This window comes from Microtus oregoni, unplaced genomic scaffold (genome assembly GCF_018167655.1).
Source record: "Microtus oregoni isolate MIOR12 unplaced genomic scaffold, Mior012 000023F_ref0000262, whole genome shotgun sequence".
NCBI classification, from domain to species: domain Eukaryota; kingdom Metazoa; phylum Chordata; class Mammalia; order Rodentia; family Cricetidae; genus Microtus; species Microtus oregoni.
In genome coordinates, this window is record NW_024543082.1 from 24815549 (window position 1) to 24833312 (window position 17764).

Here is a 17764-nt window from a genome sequence, read left to right on the forward strand (position 1 = left end):
CCCTGGCCTGGCCAGCAAGGCCTCTTGTGTACTGGTGAGGAAGGGGGAATGTAAAACACGTGACTCAGTGAGGCCTCTGGACCCACTCTTTATGTCAAGCTACACTGCTGATTAGCCTGCCTTTATAGAGTGTATGTTAAAATTTTTAGATTAATAATAGGCTCTGCCTCTTACAGTGTTAAGTCTCCCCTATGTTAACAGAAAAAGAGGCCTTCTCACCCCTAAAGCAAACTCAAATAGTGATATGCCCATCTCACCTTTTTATATCTCCTATGAAAAATTCTGCTAAGTACCAGGAGATAGGATTTGATTTAATCACCCATTTTAAGCGGCCACCATTCCATATATCCAAACTTATTCCAAATACCATCAGAACCCCAAGTCTTCCAGAATATTGCCCCATTTTGTCTTTTGTGTATAACCTATCAATATGAGCCAACTCTTCATTGGTCCCAACACACACATATCCACATGCACACACAACTCTTTCTCACCCACACATTCTCACATACATGCAGCCACTCACACACATAGCCAACCTTTTGATCTGGTCTACTTTTGAAGCTCTCTTGACACATCTGCTTCACTAGAAACCAGGTTGCTGCCTAGTGTCCCCTGCCTGGGCTCTTACCTTCATGTGCCCTAAGACTTAGAAAGTGGCTAGGTTGCCTCTTTCTCTGCCTGGCTTCTATATTCTCTCTTCCCTTGATTCCCTCCTTGTTCAAAAATTTGAGGTTCATGCCAGCGGCCTGTGGTCTCTTTATTGTAGTTATTTGACAAACACCTTCAGGGTCACCAACTGGGCCCTCTTCCCCCATACTATCAGCATCCTGCCTTGGACGAGGTTTCAGAAACCAGATGGGGACTTCGACAGCATCTGCTCTCTCTGTACCTTGTCTTCCTGCATCCCACAAATCCCCACCCCCTTCTCAGCCATCGTCTTCCATGGCCACAACCAACATGTCACCCCAATTACTGTGCCACCAGCCAGCATGTCCCCACAATGACTGGGCACCCACTTTCTGACAACCTTCTATAATTTCTTCCATTTGCTCTACTATCCTCACTTCGTCATTTTTTTCCATTAGAATTCGTTGATTTGTCTAATCACCCTTCCATGCTCTCTCGTCTTGCCATCGCTCTCTCTTATCTCCTTCACTCTGCTGTGAGTCTGTTTTCATCAATCTTTCCTACCCAGTCCCTAGGGAAGTGAATACAGTTTCTGTCCAACCCCACCCCCCCACACACACACCAGGAGGAAAGCCCCTGGTTGTGCTGGTTTGAATGGATGACTGTAAAGCTCAAATGAGCATTCTCTGTCTCCTGGGTTTTTTTAAACCTGCTTTATCACCATCGCATAGATTTCCCTTTTCACGCCTCTGCCAAATTCCTCTCGCGCTCAGCCTCAGCAATGACTGCACCCCATGCCTTAAGAATATAGATGCAAGCAGATGGCATCTGGGTACCTCTCTATCAGCCAGTCCGCCTGTCCACTTTGATCTTCAGCTAAGCCTCTTCACTAGTGACAGACAGACTGCCACACCCAGGTCCTCGGTTTCCATTCCGGGTGCCTCTCCTTTTCTGCAGCCTACTCGGCTCTGACTCACCAGCTTCTCTCTAACATCAGGCTATGGGAACACCTTCGAGAACTCTTGCCCACTGCTCGCCCATTTATTCTGCTCCACTACTGTTGGATTTCATGGCAAATCTCAGAAGAGAGCCGCAGAACGGACGCTCTCATTGTCCCCCTTTCCAGCTGCTTTTAGCCCCGGTGCTCTGCTCACACGACACTATGACAGTTACCAGTTCCTTACTTTTACATTAGTCACCTTGAAGACCCCTTCCTAGTCTCCTTTGTTGGACTTTCACCCCTTTCCCAGCTCAGGGTTAAAGTGGATCAAAGCTCAGTTCCAGAGCCTTAACTCTTTCTATCTATACTTAGATCCTCACCTGAAATAAACCCGTTCAAACATAACTCAGTTCCCCTAGAATGCACATACATACCACAACACACACACACCACACATACATACACACCACAACACATACATACACCACAACACATACACGGGCACCACAACACACACACACACACCACACATACACACACACCACACCACACCACACACACACACCACAGAATGATCTTTTTCCTGGTTAGCTATTTCCTATATCTAAGTGACAAAAATGCACATTATTTCGAGACGATCTTTGCCCTTAGATTTGCTTGGCTATATTTATTCTAAAATTTTGGGGAGGCCTGTAATTTTTCCTTCCTCACTGAAACATTTTAGCAGAATTTATGATAAGGAGGCGATATGGACTCCACAGCCTCTCTCCAGTGTGTGCAGAGTTCGCAGGGCATCAGAGGTGTCCATCGGCCCCTTCTCCTATGTAGAGGGACAGATGTGTGCCACCAGGTCAGAAATGGTTTTTCAGTTTACTTTCCCTCTTATAAAATGAGGTGGTGGTGCACACCTTTAATCCCAACACTCAGGATGCAGAAGTAGGCAGATTTCTGTGAAGTCGAGGCCAGCCTGGTCTACAAAGTGAGTTCCAGGACAGTCAAGGCTACAGAGAGAAACCCTGTCTCAAAAACAAACAAACAAACAAAAAACCTGGAAAAAACTGAAATAAATAAATAAATGATAGATAGATAGATAGATAGATAGATAGATAAACTAATGCATAATTGCTCTAGGAAAATATTACAAACACAGTAAAGGAAAACAAGAATAATTGCTAATTTATTTACTACTAAAACTTCGCATTTTATGATTTTTAAACGATAATACTCTCATGTTAATGTATCTTGCTTTAAGTATTAATAATAATAAATGCCTAGTAAGAGTTTACTATGAGCTAGGTGCTATACCAAGACACTAATTATATTAACACACTTGATCCTCACAAAAATTCTATAAGGTAGGTCCTATATTCATTTCTAATCTATAGTCAAATGGAACAAGCCTTAGAGCAGTGGTTCTCAACCTTCCTAAGGCTGCAGCTCATTATTACAGTTCCTCATGTAGTGGTGACTCCAAACCAGAAGATTATTTTATTGCTCTATTATAACTGTAATTTTGCTACTGCTAAGAATCATAATTAAATATCTCATATGCAAGATATCTAATATGCAGCCCCTGTGAAAGAGCTGGTCCACCTCCAAGGGGCAGCGACCCACAGGTTGGGAACCACTGCCTTAGAGACCTACAATGTTATTCCCATTCATGACTGTTAAATTAATAAGCACAAAAACATTTTTGGAAACCAAGGACAACCATGAGCTCCAGTTTTGGGATATTTTAGTAATGTAAGATATGGTATGCTTCTAGTACTTTCTCCACGAAGCCTTGGTTATGACACTGATGGCTTTAGTATGGGGCATAGATAACGTGGTGTCTCTCCTCGGCTGGCAGGACCACTGCTGTGGTGTAAACGGCCCATCAGACTGGCAGAAATACACCTCCGCCTTCCGGGTGGAGAATAACGATGCTGACTACCCTTGGCCCCGGCAGTGCTGTGTCCTGAACACACTTAAACAGCCTCTCAACCTGGACGCTTGTAAACTCGGGGTGCTCGGTTACTACCACCGTCAGGTGAGTCCCCTCTCCTCCGAAGACCTGGCAGGAAGTGCTTCTGCTCCTCGTGAGGAGAGTAACAGTCAGCCGTGGGTAATGTCCGCATGGAAGTCTACCTGTTTCCCCTACACCTCGCATTACGTTTTCTTCTCTGTGAGTGCTCATTTAGAATTGTTGTAATTTTTAATTGTACTAAAATTACTGTGACATGAGGATTTCCGCAGCACAAACCAACTTGGTGTCAATAACGACAACCTGTGCAATGTTTGAACGCGGTTTTTTTGAGAAATGTTTGCGTTAGACAGAGGCTTGCAAAATGGAGATTAGAAAGAATGATATACAAAAAGAATATTATTCAGTTCCAACACAACAGCAATTCCCCAGGTCAGAGGTGATGAAAGGGGGGTGTTCAGCAGGATTAGATTGGTGGTTTGGGCGGAAGATGATTTATATGCGTATGAGTTTTATCAAAGTGCGTCTGCGCTGACAAAAGTGACCTGACGACAATCACGAAACCCTTACCGACGTCTTCCTGAACGCCTGATGTTGTGTCGTGTGCCACACACAGACTGTGATGCCTAGGGTGCTCAAGAGTTGGTGCTGGCTGTGCTCTGTAGTCTACACGGGAGGAATGGAGCTAGAGGTGCCAATCGGACCTTGCCCGTGCTTACACAATTAGTAACTGGCAGTCAGGCTTCAACTGCAAGCCACATAGCTTGAAAGCACAGACACCGCATCAGTAAAGGCTTGGAAATAGTCCCCCAAAGTCTTCTTGAGTGCTCTCAGACCCTGTAACCAACATCTGCTGACACAGCACACTGAAGCCCTCTGCCCTGCTTTGGCAGCGGTCACTGTGAGGAAGCGCAGCAGTAGGTCAATCTGTCAAATAATTCAGAAGCATCAGGCTTTTCCGCACAGAAGTAAATGTCACAAACCAGACTTTGGAGTGAGAGCCGCCTGGCAGGGTGCCTGAACTGGATGCGTCCATTCACAAAGGACAGGGGAGTGATACAGATGACTTTGTGGCGGTGTCCATAGCAACCCTCACTGGGCTTTAGAGCAACCTCATTATGGCATTGTATTAGCCACTTATATTTGAGCTATAATAAAAATTAAATTTATTGCTCAAAATCAGCATAAAATGCAGCTATCGCCCATACCGCTCATAAAATGTTTTCAGCATGTCCACATTAGAAGTGGCTCGTGCAAACCAGACTTTGCTGAATTACAGTCACGTACAAGCAGTGTCCTCTCTCTAAAAGGGACAAAGGGGCATCCACCTTCCTGTTAGAGCATAGTCTTGTCTTCCCACTATAATACATAGCACTCCAGTGATGGAAATCAACCAAAACCACTTACTCAAGCTTAAAGAGGCCAGTTTGAAGGGGAAACACAAATGAACTCTTTTTCTTTTGACTGTTTTGGGACCTCCAGACCCATCTTGACACCTTCCTTTGGCCTTATCTGCCTTCAGTGTCTCTGTCTCCACTCCAGGCAGCTGAACCACAGCTAAACCATCGCCACTTCGCCCCACTCCTCGACCAAGTTCCTCTATTCCTTTTCCCCTTTGCCTCTACTTTTCCCATCTCTCTCATTCTTCGCTCTGACCACAAGCAGACCTATGGGTCTGACCCTCCCATTCTTGGTCCCCCAGATTCCCACATATCCCCACTTTATGACATACAGGTGCTGCTAATTCCACTCCAACAATCCTTTGCTATACACGGAAACAATCCACCCGAAACCTACTATCATTTGCCGTTGTTTTTTGCATTTACCTTGTTCACAAATTTCTATGAGCTGCCTTAAGAGCTGTATTGCTTAGTTCTATATCTTCAGCACTTGGCATAATGCTTGGCACAAGGCAGACACTCAAGAAATGTTTGGTGGGTGCAGAAGTGAGTGAAGGAGTGGATGGCTCCCCTTTCATAACCGTCCTGAAGCTTTGCAACATTTGCAGTGCACCAAGGTGTTGCTGTAGCCATAAACACTAACAGAACTAGGAAAGTCAGACTAAGTATATAATGAGGGAAATCAATGAGAATTACACAAAGCAGGTCAAATACACACACACACACACACACACACACACACACACACACTTAGGCTTCTTCAGCCTTGAAAATGCTACATGCGAATCTTGATGACTTTACCTGAAGAATATTAAAACACACTAGGAGAGTACAGTCCCAATAAAATGATTAGCCTCCTGAAAACTTACTAATGAAATGAAAAATTGTGGATTTTGACTGTGAATTCCACAAAGACAAGAGTCCTTTCTGTCTTGCTCCAGCTAAGTGCCCAACTCAGAACCCAGGACCTGGTGTAAACTGGGTTTTACATGTAATATTAGATTAATGATTACCTCCCAAGCTTTTCAAGAGAATGAGAGTTCTGTGTTTTCCGAGTGGAGACTGTGATCATTACTTTCATTAAGTCTGTTTCTTGTTTGTTCTTTCGTTCATTCATTCATTCATTCATTCAAGATAGGTCGGCATTCTGTAGCTCAGGCTGACCTTGAATTTATAACCCTCTTGCCTAAACTTCCTGAATGCTGTGGTTACAAACTCTCGTTCTGTAAATTATTATTAGGTACCTGCTAGATACTAGGCACTCATTCTAGGTTCTCGAAGGCAACAATTAACATGATAAACCCTCTGCCTTTGTGGAGGCTGCAATCTGTTATAGATGACAAATAAGGAACACACTGCACACAAGCGCGCAGGTTCCTGGCTGTGGGGTGCCCGAAGCAGACATAAAGCGGTATCGGTAAATGGAACATGATGAAGAAAACCGCCTTCTCTGTGGCTGTCCAGAAAGCCTTTGTTGAGATGACATCTCAGAGACCTGAGTTACGTGAGGAGAGGGGGAGCTGGAGTGTTAAGGGAACACTTCTCGGCCCATGCAAATCCTGGAGCATTCTTAGCACCTTGGAGGGGCATCAAGAAGACAAGCCTTACAAGGCTAGAGCAGTTGGGAGATGTCTAGAAGGGATGGGTAAACCTCGATCTAGTGAGTGGGCTCAGATGCGCTAGGCCCTGGCCTCTGATGAGCTGACTCAGTACCACAGGAGGACGCCCACGCATGCTCTTCTTGGGGGGGACTTAGCCCTCAAGTGAGGCCCTGGAGGGGCCAGAGCAGTACGAGGAAAAAAGACTCAGGAGTGCTTGCATTTGTGATACTTTTAAATAGACCCTAAAGGATTTGCTTAAGGTTAAATATTGGAGAAAGAAATTAAGGAAAATTCCAGGAGGTTTTATTGGCCATCCTGAAATGTAATGAAGTCAGGAGGGAACTATTGAAGCATCAGGGTAGAAAACAGCATGCGTGTGGCTTAAGGAAGGGGGACGCTCAGTCATGGAACACGGAACATGAAGTGCACAGTTGTAGCTGCTGGGTAGAACATGATTCATAAAAGCCCAGAGACAGATACTGGGGTTCAACCTGAAAGTCAGAAAAGCAAAGCAGCCAGTCACTGGCTCTTACCTCGACCTAGGTCCGAAATGGCGATCCTACCTCCTGGAATCTCAGAATGAGACTGTGTCTGAAAGCTGTCTCCTCCTGTCTTATATCCCTCCCTAGGGCTAGTATTAAAAGCATGCATTACTACCACCGGTTTCTATGGCAAACTAGTGTGGCTACTGGGATTAACGGTGCGTGTCACCATGGCCTGGTATGTAAGGCTGACCAGTGGGGCTGTTTGACTCTCTGTTCTTCAGGCAAGCTTTATTTATTAAAAAAAAAAAGAAAGAAAAAGAAAAGAAACAAAAGAAATATCACTACAGCTGGGTGTGGCCTAAACCTCATGGCCAACCTAGAATAGTTGCTGAAATTTGCAGACAAATCCAGCACACTTGCTTCTGGACTTTTTGGGGTGTGGAATCTGCCTGGAATAATTTCCTGCATGCCCTGTGATCTCTAAGGTTATGGCAAAGTTACTCAGATGGTTGTCAGCTATTAATCTGACAGCATCGGTTCTTATCTCTGCTCTACGCTCCCCACATTAATGTAGCTCATGCCATCTTCCCAGGGCTGCTATGACCTGATCTCTGGACCATTGGACCGGCATGCCTGGGGAGTTGCCTGGTTTGGGTTTGCCATCCTCTGCTGGACTGTGAGTATCCTCAGCACATTTTTTTAAATATATATTTCAGAAAGGGGCAATAATGAGAGACCTTGAGATGATTCCTGGTTATATCAACTAACCTAAAAAGTCTGGAAGCCAAGTCTTGCAGCTAAGAGAGTCAGGAGACTTCAGGCACCAGACCAAGGACAATGGGGTCCCTTAAAGTGTGGGATGTCAACCTCCCTCCTAGGGAAAGGATGTGCCTACTGTGTAAACCCTTCCTCTGGCTGCCCCAGATGAACCCAGCTAGGCTTCTTAGTGAGCTCCAGCCATGCTCCACACAGTAACTCATCACAACTAGACTTCAAGGCCCCTCCTGTCACCTCTCTGGACAACTCCTGAGGCCCGACCTCAGCTGCCTAGCTCTTTCAACAGCCCGATCACTTCCTGCAGCCTCTGTGAGGTCAGAGTGAGGTCAGAGCTCTGGCTCGCAGCCCTGACTGCACTGTGAAACCTCCTAGACGAGGCGGAGCTGGTGTGCAGCCCTCTGTGCCTCCTCAGTGGAAGCTATGGCTGGGCCTGGGAACTTTGTTTTATTTTGCTTGTGTTTGTGTCTTGATTTGGTAATTTTTTTCTAGATGATTGTAAATTTCTGTCACAGCCGAGAACCATGACATTCAGGAAAGAATAGCAGAGTTTGATTACTATTGAACACCTTGAGATATGTAAAGAATTTTTTAAAAAAAGCTATTTTTCTCTGGGACCAGTGTCTACTGACATTTACTTCCACTAGGTATAGCGACTGAAAAAAATTAAATAGTTATTAATTTGTTTTAAAATAAGATAATAAGCCAATTGCAAGTTCATATAGCAACATAATCCTAAATTAGGAATTATGGAAAAATAATAATTATTTTGCAAAATGAAAAATTCGTGAAGTTTTGCATGTTCCTCCAATCCTGTTGAGGTCTGGCTTCCTAAAAGAAGCCGAGCCTGTCACAGGTGCTCCTCCATTGCGTCTATGCTAACATTCACCAGCGCTGAAGGACTAGAAGGAAGTAGGTCCTTCATAACAGTGTGCAATTAAGAACAGGAATATTCTGGCAATCTTTTTGAAGGTGAATAACCTGAATATTGCTTTGAGACTACGTGCCCTTCTCTATGAGCTTCTTCGAGATAAACTGCAGTATGGATCTGAAACTAGATTAAGGAAGAACTTTCTGTACTATTTGCATGATCTGCGATCTGTACCTAAGCCTATAACATCAGGAACTGGCTGTTTGGGGAAACGCAGCTTCACTGTGTTTCGTAGCACTTGCTGGTGTTTGTTGGTTTCTCTGTGTTACACTAGAAGATCATGTTCATCAATATTGCCACACTGGAAAAGATCTCGGGATTCTACCGAACCCACAAGAGCATGATAGTTCTCCAGAGATCTGATGTTTGTTTGACAACTCAAATTCATTATTGGCATCATACATTGTCAGGTGTTTTCTTTGCAGGAAGACTAATGCTGTAAACTTTGGAGAAAATATCTGCCCAAATATCCAAGCTTAAATAACTGTAGCTTCTTTTATTGACTTTTTTCAAATAAAATTAATATTTCAAGGAAAAAAAAGTTAAGTCAGTGCATAACCCATCACATAAGTCCTCTCCTTCTGCACAACTATATCTCAGAGACGCCATGGGATTTGGGGCATTCTTATTATGTAGAATATTAAAAAGAGATGTAAATCAAAGGTCAAAGTACTGTGTGATCAATAGCTTTGGCAGCTCCATGGAGGACCGTCCCAGATAAACTTCCTGCTTCCTCCTTTCCCCTATGTGTATAACAGTGCAGTATAGAAAGGGAGCTGATGCAAGTCAAGGCCTCTGCCTGGATTTCCCCCTGAGGCTTGGCAGTCTGACCTTATTCTGCTTTTGCACCACCAGGGCCCATGGAAAGACACCAAAGGGCAAATGAAGCCTCTCTGGCCCCTGAAGGGTGTTTGTGTGCTCTGGAAAGGGCGGAGTGAGAGGGGGTAGAATAAGGGAGGGAGAGAAAGTTGCTCCTCCAGGAAGTGCTCCATGGTCACTGCAGGATCTTCTCTGCTGTGAGACTGCACCAATGACATAGTCGATGCTGCTCGAGGCAGAGAAGCCACTCTCCTTTGTCCCCCCCAGTCCCTAGCACAACAGAGTAAAGGTTCAGTGATTTATTGAATCTATTTTTTTTTTCATTTGGTTTTTCGAGACAGGGTTTCTCTGTAGCTTTGGAGCCTGTCCTGGAACTAGTTCTTGTAGACCAGGCTGGTCTCAAACTCACAAAGATCCGCCTTCCTCTGCCTCCCGAGTGCTGAGATTAAAGGCATGCACCACCATGGCCCGGCTTATTGAATCAATTTTAATGAAAACGGGGAAGTGTCTGTTTGTGCTGTACTACCAGGAATTAGCGGACATTTAAAGGCATGTAAGGGTCATGGGGTTACTAACTGTACACAGGTATCAAATTCTCAATTATAAATACTGCTAATTTCCTGAAAATCAGTAGCAGGGGATAAGAATTAGAGATATTGAGGGTCTGCTATGGATGAGACATCATGCCAACTAGGCTTCATATGAGACCCCCTCCAGAACAGCAGTCGGTCTGCCCGACAAAGAAGCACAGTTGAGAAGAACTCCTAGCCATAGCCAGTTCACTTCTGCTCACAGAGGGCTTTCCAGTTCTCAGCCTCTGGGTAGACATTCCTTTGTAGGTCGCATATCAGATAGCCTGCATATCAGATATTGACATTATGATTCATAACAGAGAAAAATAAAATACAGTCATGAAGTAGCAACAAAATAATTTCATGGCTGGGGGTCAGCACAGCCTGAGGAGCTGTACTAAAGGGCTGGGCAGTAGGAAGGTTGAGAAGCACGGCTCTAAGGCCTGTCGGGCTCTGTGTCTTTGGGTTTGCTACTTCGCTGTGCTTCAAGTCCTTCAGAGACATTTGAAAGCCGATGCACCTGGTGCACACAAGTCATAATCAACATCAGGCCCAGTTATAATCCATTGTCTCACCCACAGCTCTAGATCTGAGGTAGAGAGAGAGAGAAGGGATGAAGTTTATTTTACAGAGACTGAGGCTCAAGGAAGCAAAATGGCATGGCTAGGACCCAAGGAGTAGACGGAAGATGGGTAGCAGCCTGGACATTCCAACTTCACTCCTGAGTGAGAGGGCTTAGGTTCTGTGGTATTCTACAGAGGCAGCCATTCAAAGTGGTAGGACTTTTAGAAGGAAGGGCTTTAAGATTAGAAGAACGTGACCCAAATGGCTGGAGATCTAATTCTGTTGGGGGAGCACCTCCCAACATGCCCCAAACCCCGATTTACATCCCAGTACAAATAAACCAAGGATGCTTGCCACGCCTATAATTTTAATACTTGGAAATGGAAAGCAGAAGGGTCAAAAGTTCAAGGTCATCCTACGCTATATAGCAAGTTCAGGGCTAGCCTAGGCTACAGGAGACCCCATATCAAAAAAATAAACAAATAAATAAAACTTAAAAAAGATGATCTATGCAGTTGCTAATGAAACGTGAACGCTGGAGTATTTCGCTTTGGTAACAGGAAGGAAGGATTTTCCCAAGGGAGCACTTAAGAACTCAGAGACTACACAGGAAGTAGTGGGCACGTGGGGAATGGAGAAATGGCTCTGAGTGGCTGATTATAAGCAATGCTCTCTCATATGGGATGGACAGAGCAGCAGCTGGCCCCTAAATTACAGCTAGAGACTCTGTGTCACCTAAGTCCACACAAAAGGAATGCCATCGTTTTATATTAAGGTTGATGTTAATTAAGATCCTGTCTTAATCATTTGTTTTCCTTTTTCCCATTTTAATTCTAGTTTTGGGTTCTCCTGGGTACCATGTTCTACTGGAGCAGAATTGAGTACTAAGCACACAGTATCTTCGCCACACCTCCCTCCTCGGGTGACTTTGGACTTGGTGCTGGAACCTGCTATTTTGTCACGTGCTCTCTGTGTGCTCTCCACAGTGACGTATGCATCTCTCACTCAAATGCCAGCTCCAGTGGAATGGGCTCCTTTTAGGCTCTCGGGCTGCTGTGCTCCTCAACAGAAATGTTTCTCGTCCTTGCCTAATACTCTACAACATATTTATGGACCGTGAGACAGAACATTTGGAGTGAGATAGCTCCATCCCTGTTTATGTTTACTGTGAGGACACCATGACATTCACAGGAGCCTGCCCCACCACTGCAAGCTCTGTCTGTATTTAGTAGCAAATTTGAGCAACAGGGAGCCCATATTTCTTACTATTTCTTCAGCCTTGAAAGATGCGCTTGCCACTGTGTAGACTGGGCAAGGGGAGGAGGGAGACTGCAGAACTCTGTTCTGGTTTGGCGATAACGTCTGTCCACACTGGTGGCACTCCTGACACACCTTCTACCTTTGGATACTTTTTATTCTCTGGGACAGTCCTTGATTTTCATTTAATAAGCCTTCAGACTTCCTCTTCTGCCCCGTGGAGTGACAAGCATTTAGCAGTTTCCTTCTCAGTTAATTGGAAGTATGTAATCTTTAGGGACATTGACACTCCCCACTTTACATCTGCTCAAAGGTTTGAACGTGGCAGTCCAAGCCAGCTCTTAGAACAGGTGATTGAAAGGGACTTTTGTTTGCTGTCAAAATAGTTTGGTCCTGAAGGAAGTCCTGACAACTCACCATTGTTTGCTTATCTTTCAATTAAGAAGCCCATAAAATACACTTACTTTCTTTGATTCCACCTGGTAATGCATGAGTCTAACAAAAGAAGAGCCCCAACTGTGGGGGTTAAAGTGGAAGAAGTGGGAGACACACACTTGTGGGTTCCTGCTGACTAGTGCACTGTCACTGTCCACATGGACAGGAAATGGCTGGAATTCTCTCTCCTTTTTCTTTTCTCTCTTGCGACATTGTGCTGTGGAATAATGCTCTAGTATACTGTAAAGATTTGTCATTTAGTTTAATAAAACACTGATTGGCCAGTAGCCGGGCAGGAAGTATAGGCTGGGTGACCAGACTAGGAGAATTCTGGGAAGAGGAAAGGCAGAGAAATGCAGTCACCAGCCAGACTGAAAAGCAGGATGAGAATGTTGCACTATGTTTATGTTTAGCCATATGGCTAAACATAGACAAAAAGTATGGGTTAATTAAAGTTGTAAGAGCTAGTTAATAATAAGCTTGAGCTAGCAGACCAAACAGTTTATAATTAATATAAGCTTCTGTGAGTTTATTTGGGACTGAACGGCTGCAGAACTGAGAAACTTTTGTCTACAATATTGTCCTTTGAAGTTATTGCTCCACTAGGAAGCAATGTGTGATGCCAACAGCTCAACTGTGTTCCTTATGCAGAAAACACACCCATCACTTAGAAAGTCAGCCTAGGCATGAAGGTCCTGCCTCCCCAGCTCCCTGTGGTTAGGCAGAACACTGGAGAGGAAGAGCAGTCAGAGAAGAGAAGTGGACTCCCTTGCAGCAGAAGCCCGCTCTCTGATCCCCAGCACAGCTTGCCTCCAACTTTCCACCTGGCTTTGTCTCTTCTGAAGAAGGCATCACTCTGTGCCTGCTAGGTGAGCACTCTACCCACTTATCTGTATCCCTACCTCCTGGTGCCCATTGCTTTCCACCATTAACTAGATTTTTCCACTGGACTCCATTGGCTGAGTGGTTCCCACCCAACCTTAGTTCTGCCTTCCCTTCCAGAGATTTATGCTTCAAAATGTTTTCTGTTACAAAACCCTCATTTCTTTGTGACTGGATCTTAGCCTCAAAAGCACAGTAAGGAAGTTCCATTACCCACAGGAGCAGGTTTTGATCCTTCCCAAACCAAGGAAGGATGGTGAGCCCAGCCACCCCAGTGATAGAGAGGGACAGGCTTCTTCTCCCCCTGCAGTGTTCTGCCATTCCCAAGCCTGAGCAGTGACTACTGCCACTACTCCCTTTAGGTCACCCAGCAATTTCTTCATAGAATCCCACTTCCATTCCTGCCTCTTTCCCTCATGCCCCTGGCATCCTTCTCTTCTTCAAGCTCCTGGAACTGGAAATAGGGTGGGGAGGTGGAAGGCTGTTGTCCTTGAGAGTCACCCAGACATGATTTCTGTGAAACCTTCCTTTCTCAGTTATTAGCTTGCCCACCAATTATCACTGAAACCCAAACCAGTCAGGCTAACTCTGGGGCAAGTTTGACTGAGTGCAACACTGAAAAATCACCCTGTCTCTGGTTGGCCTCATCCTTAAGCTGTGGCAGCCTGATTAAATTTAACATTTCAAAGTCCTGGAACCAGAATAAAGAATCTGCTTCTGTCTGAACAGCAGAACAGATGCATTCCAGCTACTCATAGGTAGCATTACAAACTTGAAAAACTACTGTCCCATCTAACCCCGCCCCTACCTGTCTGATTGACAAGAAGTGCTGTGGTTGGGGGTGGGGTTAGAAACTAGCCACTAACCTGACTTCTTACTGTAAAGGATTGCTTTCCATGGAATCTCCCTTCTCTTTCCTGCTTCGCCTCACTCGGCTTCTTATCCACTCCTAGACAAGCTAGGGAACAGACAGCAACCACCAGATAACCAGCTGAGTCCGGTTTCATACATGTTTATCTGAAGGATCAAGTGGTCATGTCCAACAAAGAGAGCCAGAATGGTCTTAACCAGTAGTCCTTAACCTTATTAATGTAGCCACTCTTTAATACAGTCCCTCATGATCGTGGTATTCGCAATCATAACATTTTCCATTGCTAACTCATAACTGTAATTTTATTACTGTTATGAATCATAATGTAAAGATCTGATATGCAGGATATCTGATCTGTGACTCCTGTAGTGATTGAGAACCACTGTCTTAGAGACAGGGAGCATTGTGAACACATGGGAGATGCTCTCTTCCTCCAGTCCATGGTCCCCATGCCTGGCACAACTGGGCACATGCAGTGCATGCACGTGCGCATGCACACACACACACACCTACGTGGTTACTAGAGAGTTAAATTTTAAAAACCAAAGGGTGCGGTTCAGTTGTACATCATTTCCCAGCATGTGTGAGGCACGGTACCATAAAAAAATAAAACAAACAAAAATATGACAGAGGAGAGATGGGTCAGTGACTCGGAGAGCTTGCTGCTCTCACAGAAGACTCAGGTTTGGTTTCCAGCATTCACATCAGGGCCTCACAACAGACTGTACAAGGGATCCGACGCTCTCTTCTGGCCTCTGCAGTCACCCACATTTGTGTACACACACACACACACACACACATTTAAACACACTCACACGCACATACATACACAGTCTTTTCTTAAAGAGAAAGTTTACACAGGATAAGCATTCACTTGTGTTCTACCGTTCACTGATTTTCTAAGCCCCCAAACTACACACTTACACATGCACACTCAAGGCAGAAGATTTATCAGCGTTCTCAGCCGTTGTCAACGGACCCTTTGTCTATTCGGGTGCGCTCCCTGAAGGGGGGACCTCTGAGCCACTCACATGAGTGCATTTTGGAGACCTGTCTGACTCTCTCAGCAGACAAAAGTGCTCCCTATACTGCAAACGATACAAGTGCTACAGTTTAAACTATCTTGGCAAGCGAGAACTTGAGACTTTCCTAATATTTTCCATCTTATAGTACACATCGATGGCTCTGGGCAGGGACTGTGCTTCTGTCAGACCTGGGGAAAAGTGGAAAATATGAGTCTGGCAGAAAATGACTTTCATCTCCTTCAAGAGTCCACTCCAAGAAACTTCTCCTCCTGGGGTACAGGAGGAAGTGTGAGGTGGTTCAGAACCAAATAACTAGGGGAGGAGAGCAGATGAATGCTTGAAAGTCATTTTGGGGGTTCAGAAGATACCAAATCTCAGTAGGAGTCGCAACAGAATATAGATTCAGGAAAGCTGCCCCCAAAGAAAGAAGCCCTGCTAAAGACAAGGTGGAATAGTAGTTTTATAGTCCCATGACTTGAGTCTGGGCTTGACCCAGCCTTTGCTCCACTGTGAGATCCCTAGCAACTGCCCATCTGTTCTGGGTCTCCACCCCTTCCCTTAGCCCTCTAATCCCAGGAAATTGTATAAAAACATTACAACCTGTGAGCACCATAAAAAAATGAGCACTAGCCCAAGTAATTTTTAAAACAACTTAAGCCTTGCAAGGGCCACTCATGGCCATGGGGAGTGTCAATGTCCAAACAGCCAGCGCTCATATGGTTCTTGGCAGCCACGGTGTGCTGGCATATCTACCTTCAACATCCAGAATGTGTGATGCTATGGCATGGACTGTGACCGAATACATACGCAGGAACTGGGAGCTGGCTCCTTTGGCCAGCCAGGGAGGCGTAGATGATAGCAATTAGCAAGTAAGTAGTCCAGGGCTCCAGCCTTCGGTGGGCCTTGGACTACCTGCAGGAGTCACATGGCACAGGGGTGGCATGAGGGTCCCACAAGATTATCTTGCACCTGAAGACGTTTTGGAACAAGTCATTGAGATGACCTGTCCATTTCCCTGGTTGAAAGAACTAGCTGAAGAAGGGCCAGAGGTGTATTTCAATGGTTTCCAATATTTTGTTAATGCAGGTTGCCTATGACCAACAACAAAAGTCAGGGAGTTTCTATATGGCATTCACTATATTCTTCTCTTTAAAAAAAAACTGAGTCTCACCGGGGGGGGGGGTGCACACCTTTAATCCCAGCACTAGGGAGGCAGAGGCAGGTGAATCTCGGTGAGTTCGAGGCCAGCCTGATCTACCAAGCAAGTTCCAGGACAGCCAAGACTGTTACACAGAGAAATCCTGTCTCAAAAAAACAAAAACAAGGCCGGGTGGTGGTGGCGCACGCCTTTAATCCCAGCACTCAGGAGGCAGAGGCAGGCGGATCTCTGTGAGTTCGAGACCAGCCTGGTCTACAGAGCTAGTTCCAGGACAGGCTCCAAAGCCACAGAGAAACCCTATCTCGAAAAAAACCAAAAAAAAAAAAAAAGAAAAACAAAAACAAAACAAAACAAAACAAACAAACAAAAAAACCAAGAAACTGAGTCTCAAATCCCCTGACACACCACTCTTTCCTGTTACCCTCCCCAACCAGTTTCAGAGACCCTGTGCCTCTGCAGAAAGAAGGGAGTGGGAGGAGCTCTCTCACTAGCATAGGCCACTACCAAATCTCCCGAGAATACAACTCCCTTTGTAAGGTTTGGCACGAAAACAGGAAAACCATGAGTATGATTTTGCTAAACAAAGAAAAAATGCAGTTTTTACTTCCTATGCAGAGTTATTGATAAACCAGACTAGCCCTAAGCAAACCTGCCAAGCTTATTAAAAACAAAAAAGTTCCTTCAAATTCTTCTTCCTCCTTTGCTGGTGTTCACTCCAAACCCTCCTGATTACTCATCCTGTCTGGAAGGATTAGGTATTATTTCTACTTACCAACTGAGTCTAGTAGCGATGGGGTCACGTAATGATGATGGACTGAGGCCTGGGACACAGCCACACAACACTTAACATCTGTGTTAATTACTTGTCCACTTATCCACCTAATCAAATGAAATAATTACTACTCTTCTGACTGAAAAACAGAATGGCTTCTTCTGTCTTCCTTCCATTACCCTGATCCCTTTGCCCTGCCCCCTACAAAGCTCGGCGGTGCTGGGACCTTCTCTCTCAAATTGCTCTGGTTTCCACGCCAGCACCACACCCACAACATTACTCCAGATTTGGGGGGGGGGGGGGGTACGGGACTGTCCCTAGCACTAACCAGCCAGGAGCACTCCCAAAGCCCTGCAGTTTCCACTTCTGACTGTGGGAAGGACACATAGAGGAATAAAAACAGTAAGAATTCAGAGAGGCCGGAGACTAAAACTGAGACGTGGCTTGCTGCAGTTGGCTGTGGAGGCCAGAGGCATAGGGTCCCCTGAAGCTGGCAGTTGTAAGTTCCCCCTCAAGGGAGTGCTGGGAGCCAAATTCAAGTCCTCTGCAAGAGCAGTACATGCTCTTAACTGCTGAGATATCTCCAGTCCACTGCTTGGTTCTTAAGATGTTTAAAATCAGAAGTGCTGAACTGAATAAACCTTTGGTCTATACGAACAGTAAAAAAGAAGACCAAGAGCCAGA

General features: G+C 45.1%; 1 protein-coding gene across 3 annotated transcripts in view; it reads left to right on the top strand.

Annotated features, from left to right (window-relative positions):
* Upk1b (uroplakin 1B) overlaps positions 1-12857 on the top strand; it is a 29101-nt gene extending 16244 nt beyond the window's left edge. For 2 of the 3 annotated variants that reach the window (XM_041673255.1, XM_041673256.1), the window contains 3 exons: positions 3420-3599; positions 7612-7695; positions 11517-12857. In XM_041673255.1, coding sequence (XP_041529189.1) covers positions 3420-3599; positions 7612-7695; positions 11517-11567 — 315 coding nt within the window. In that variant the 3' untranslated portion in view covers positions 11568-12857. Of the gene's footprint in view, positions 1-3419; positions 3600-7611; positions 7696-9149; positions 9212-11516 lie in introns of those variants that run through there. The other variant, XM_041673257.1, reaches the window with a different exon arrangement.
* Positions 12858-17764: the final 4907 nt, after the last annotated feature.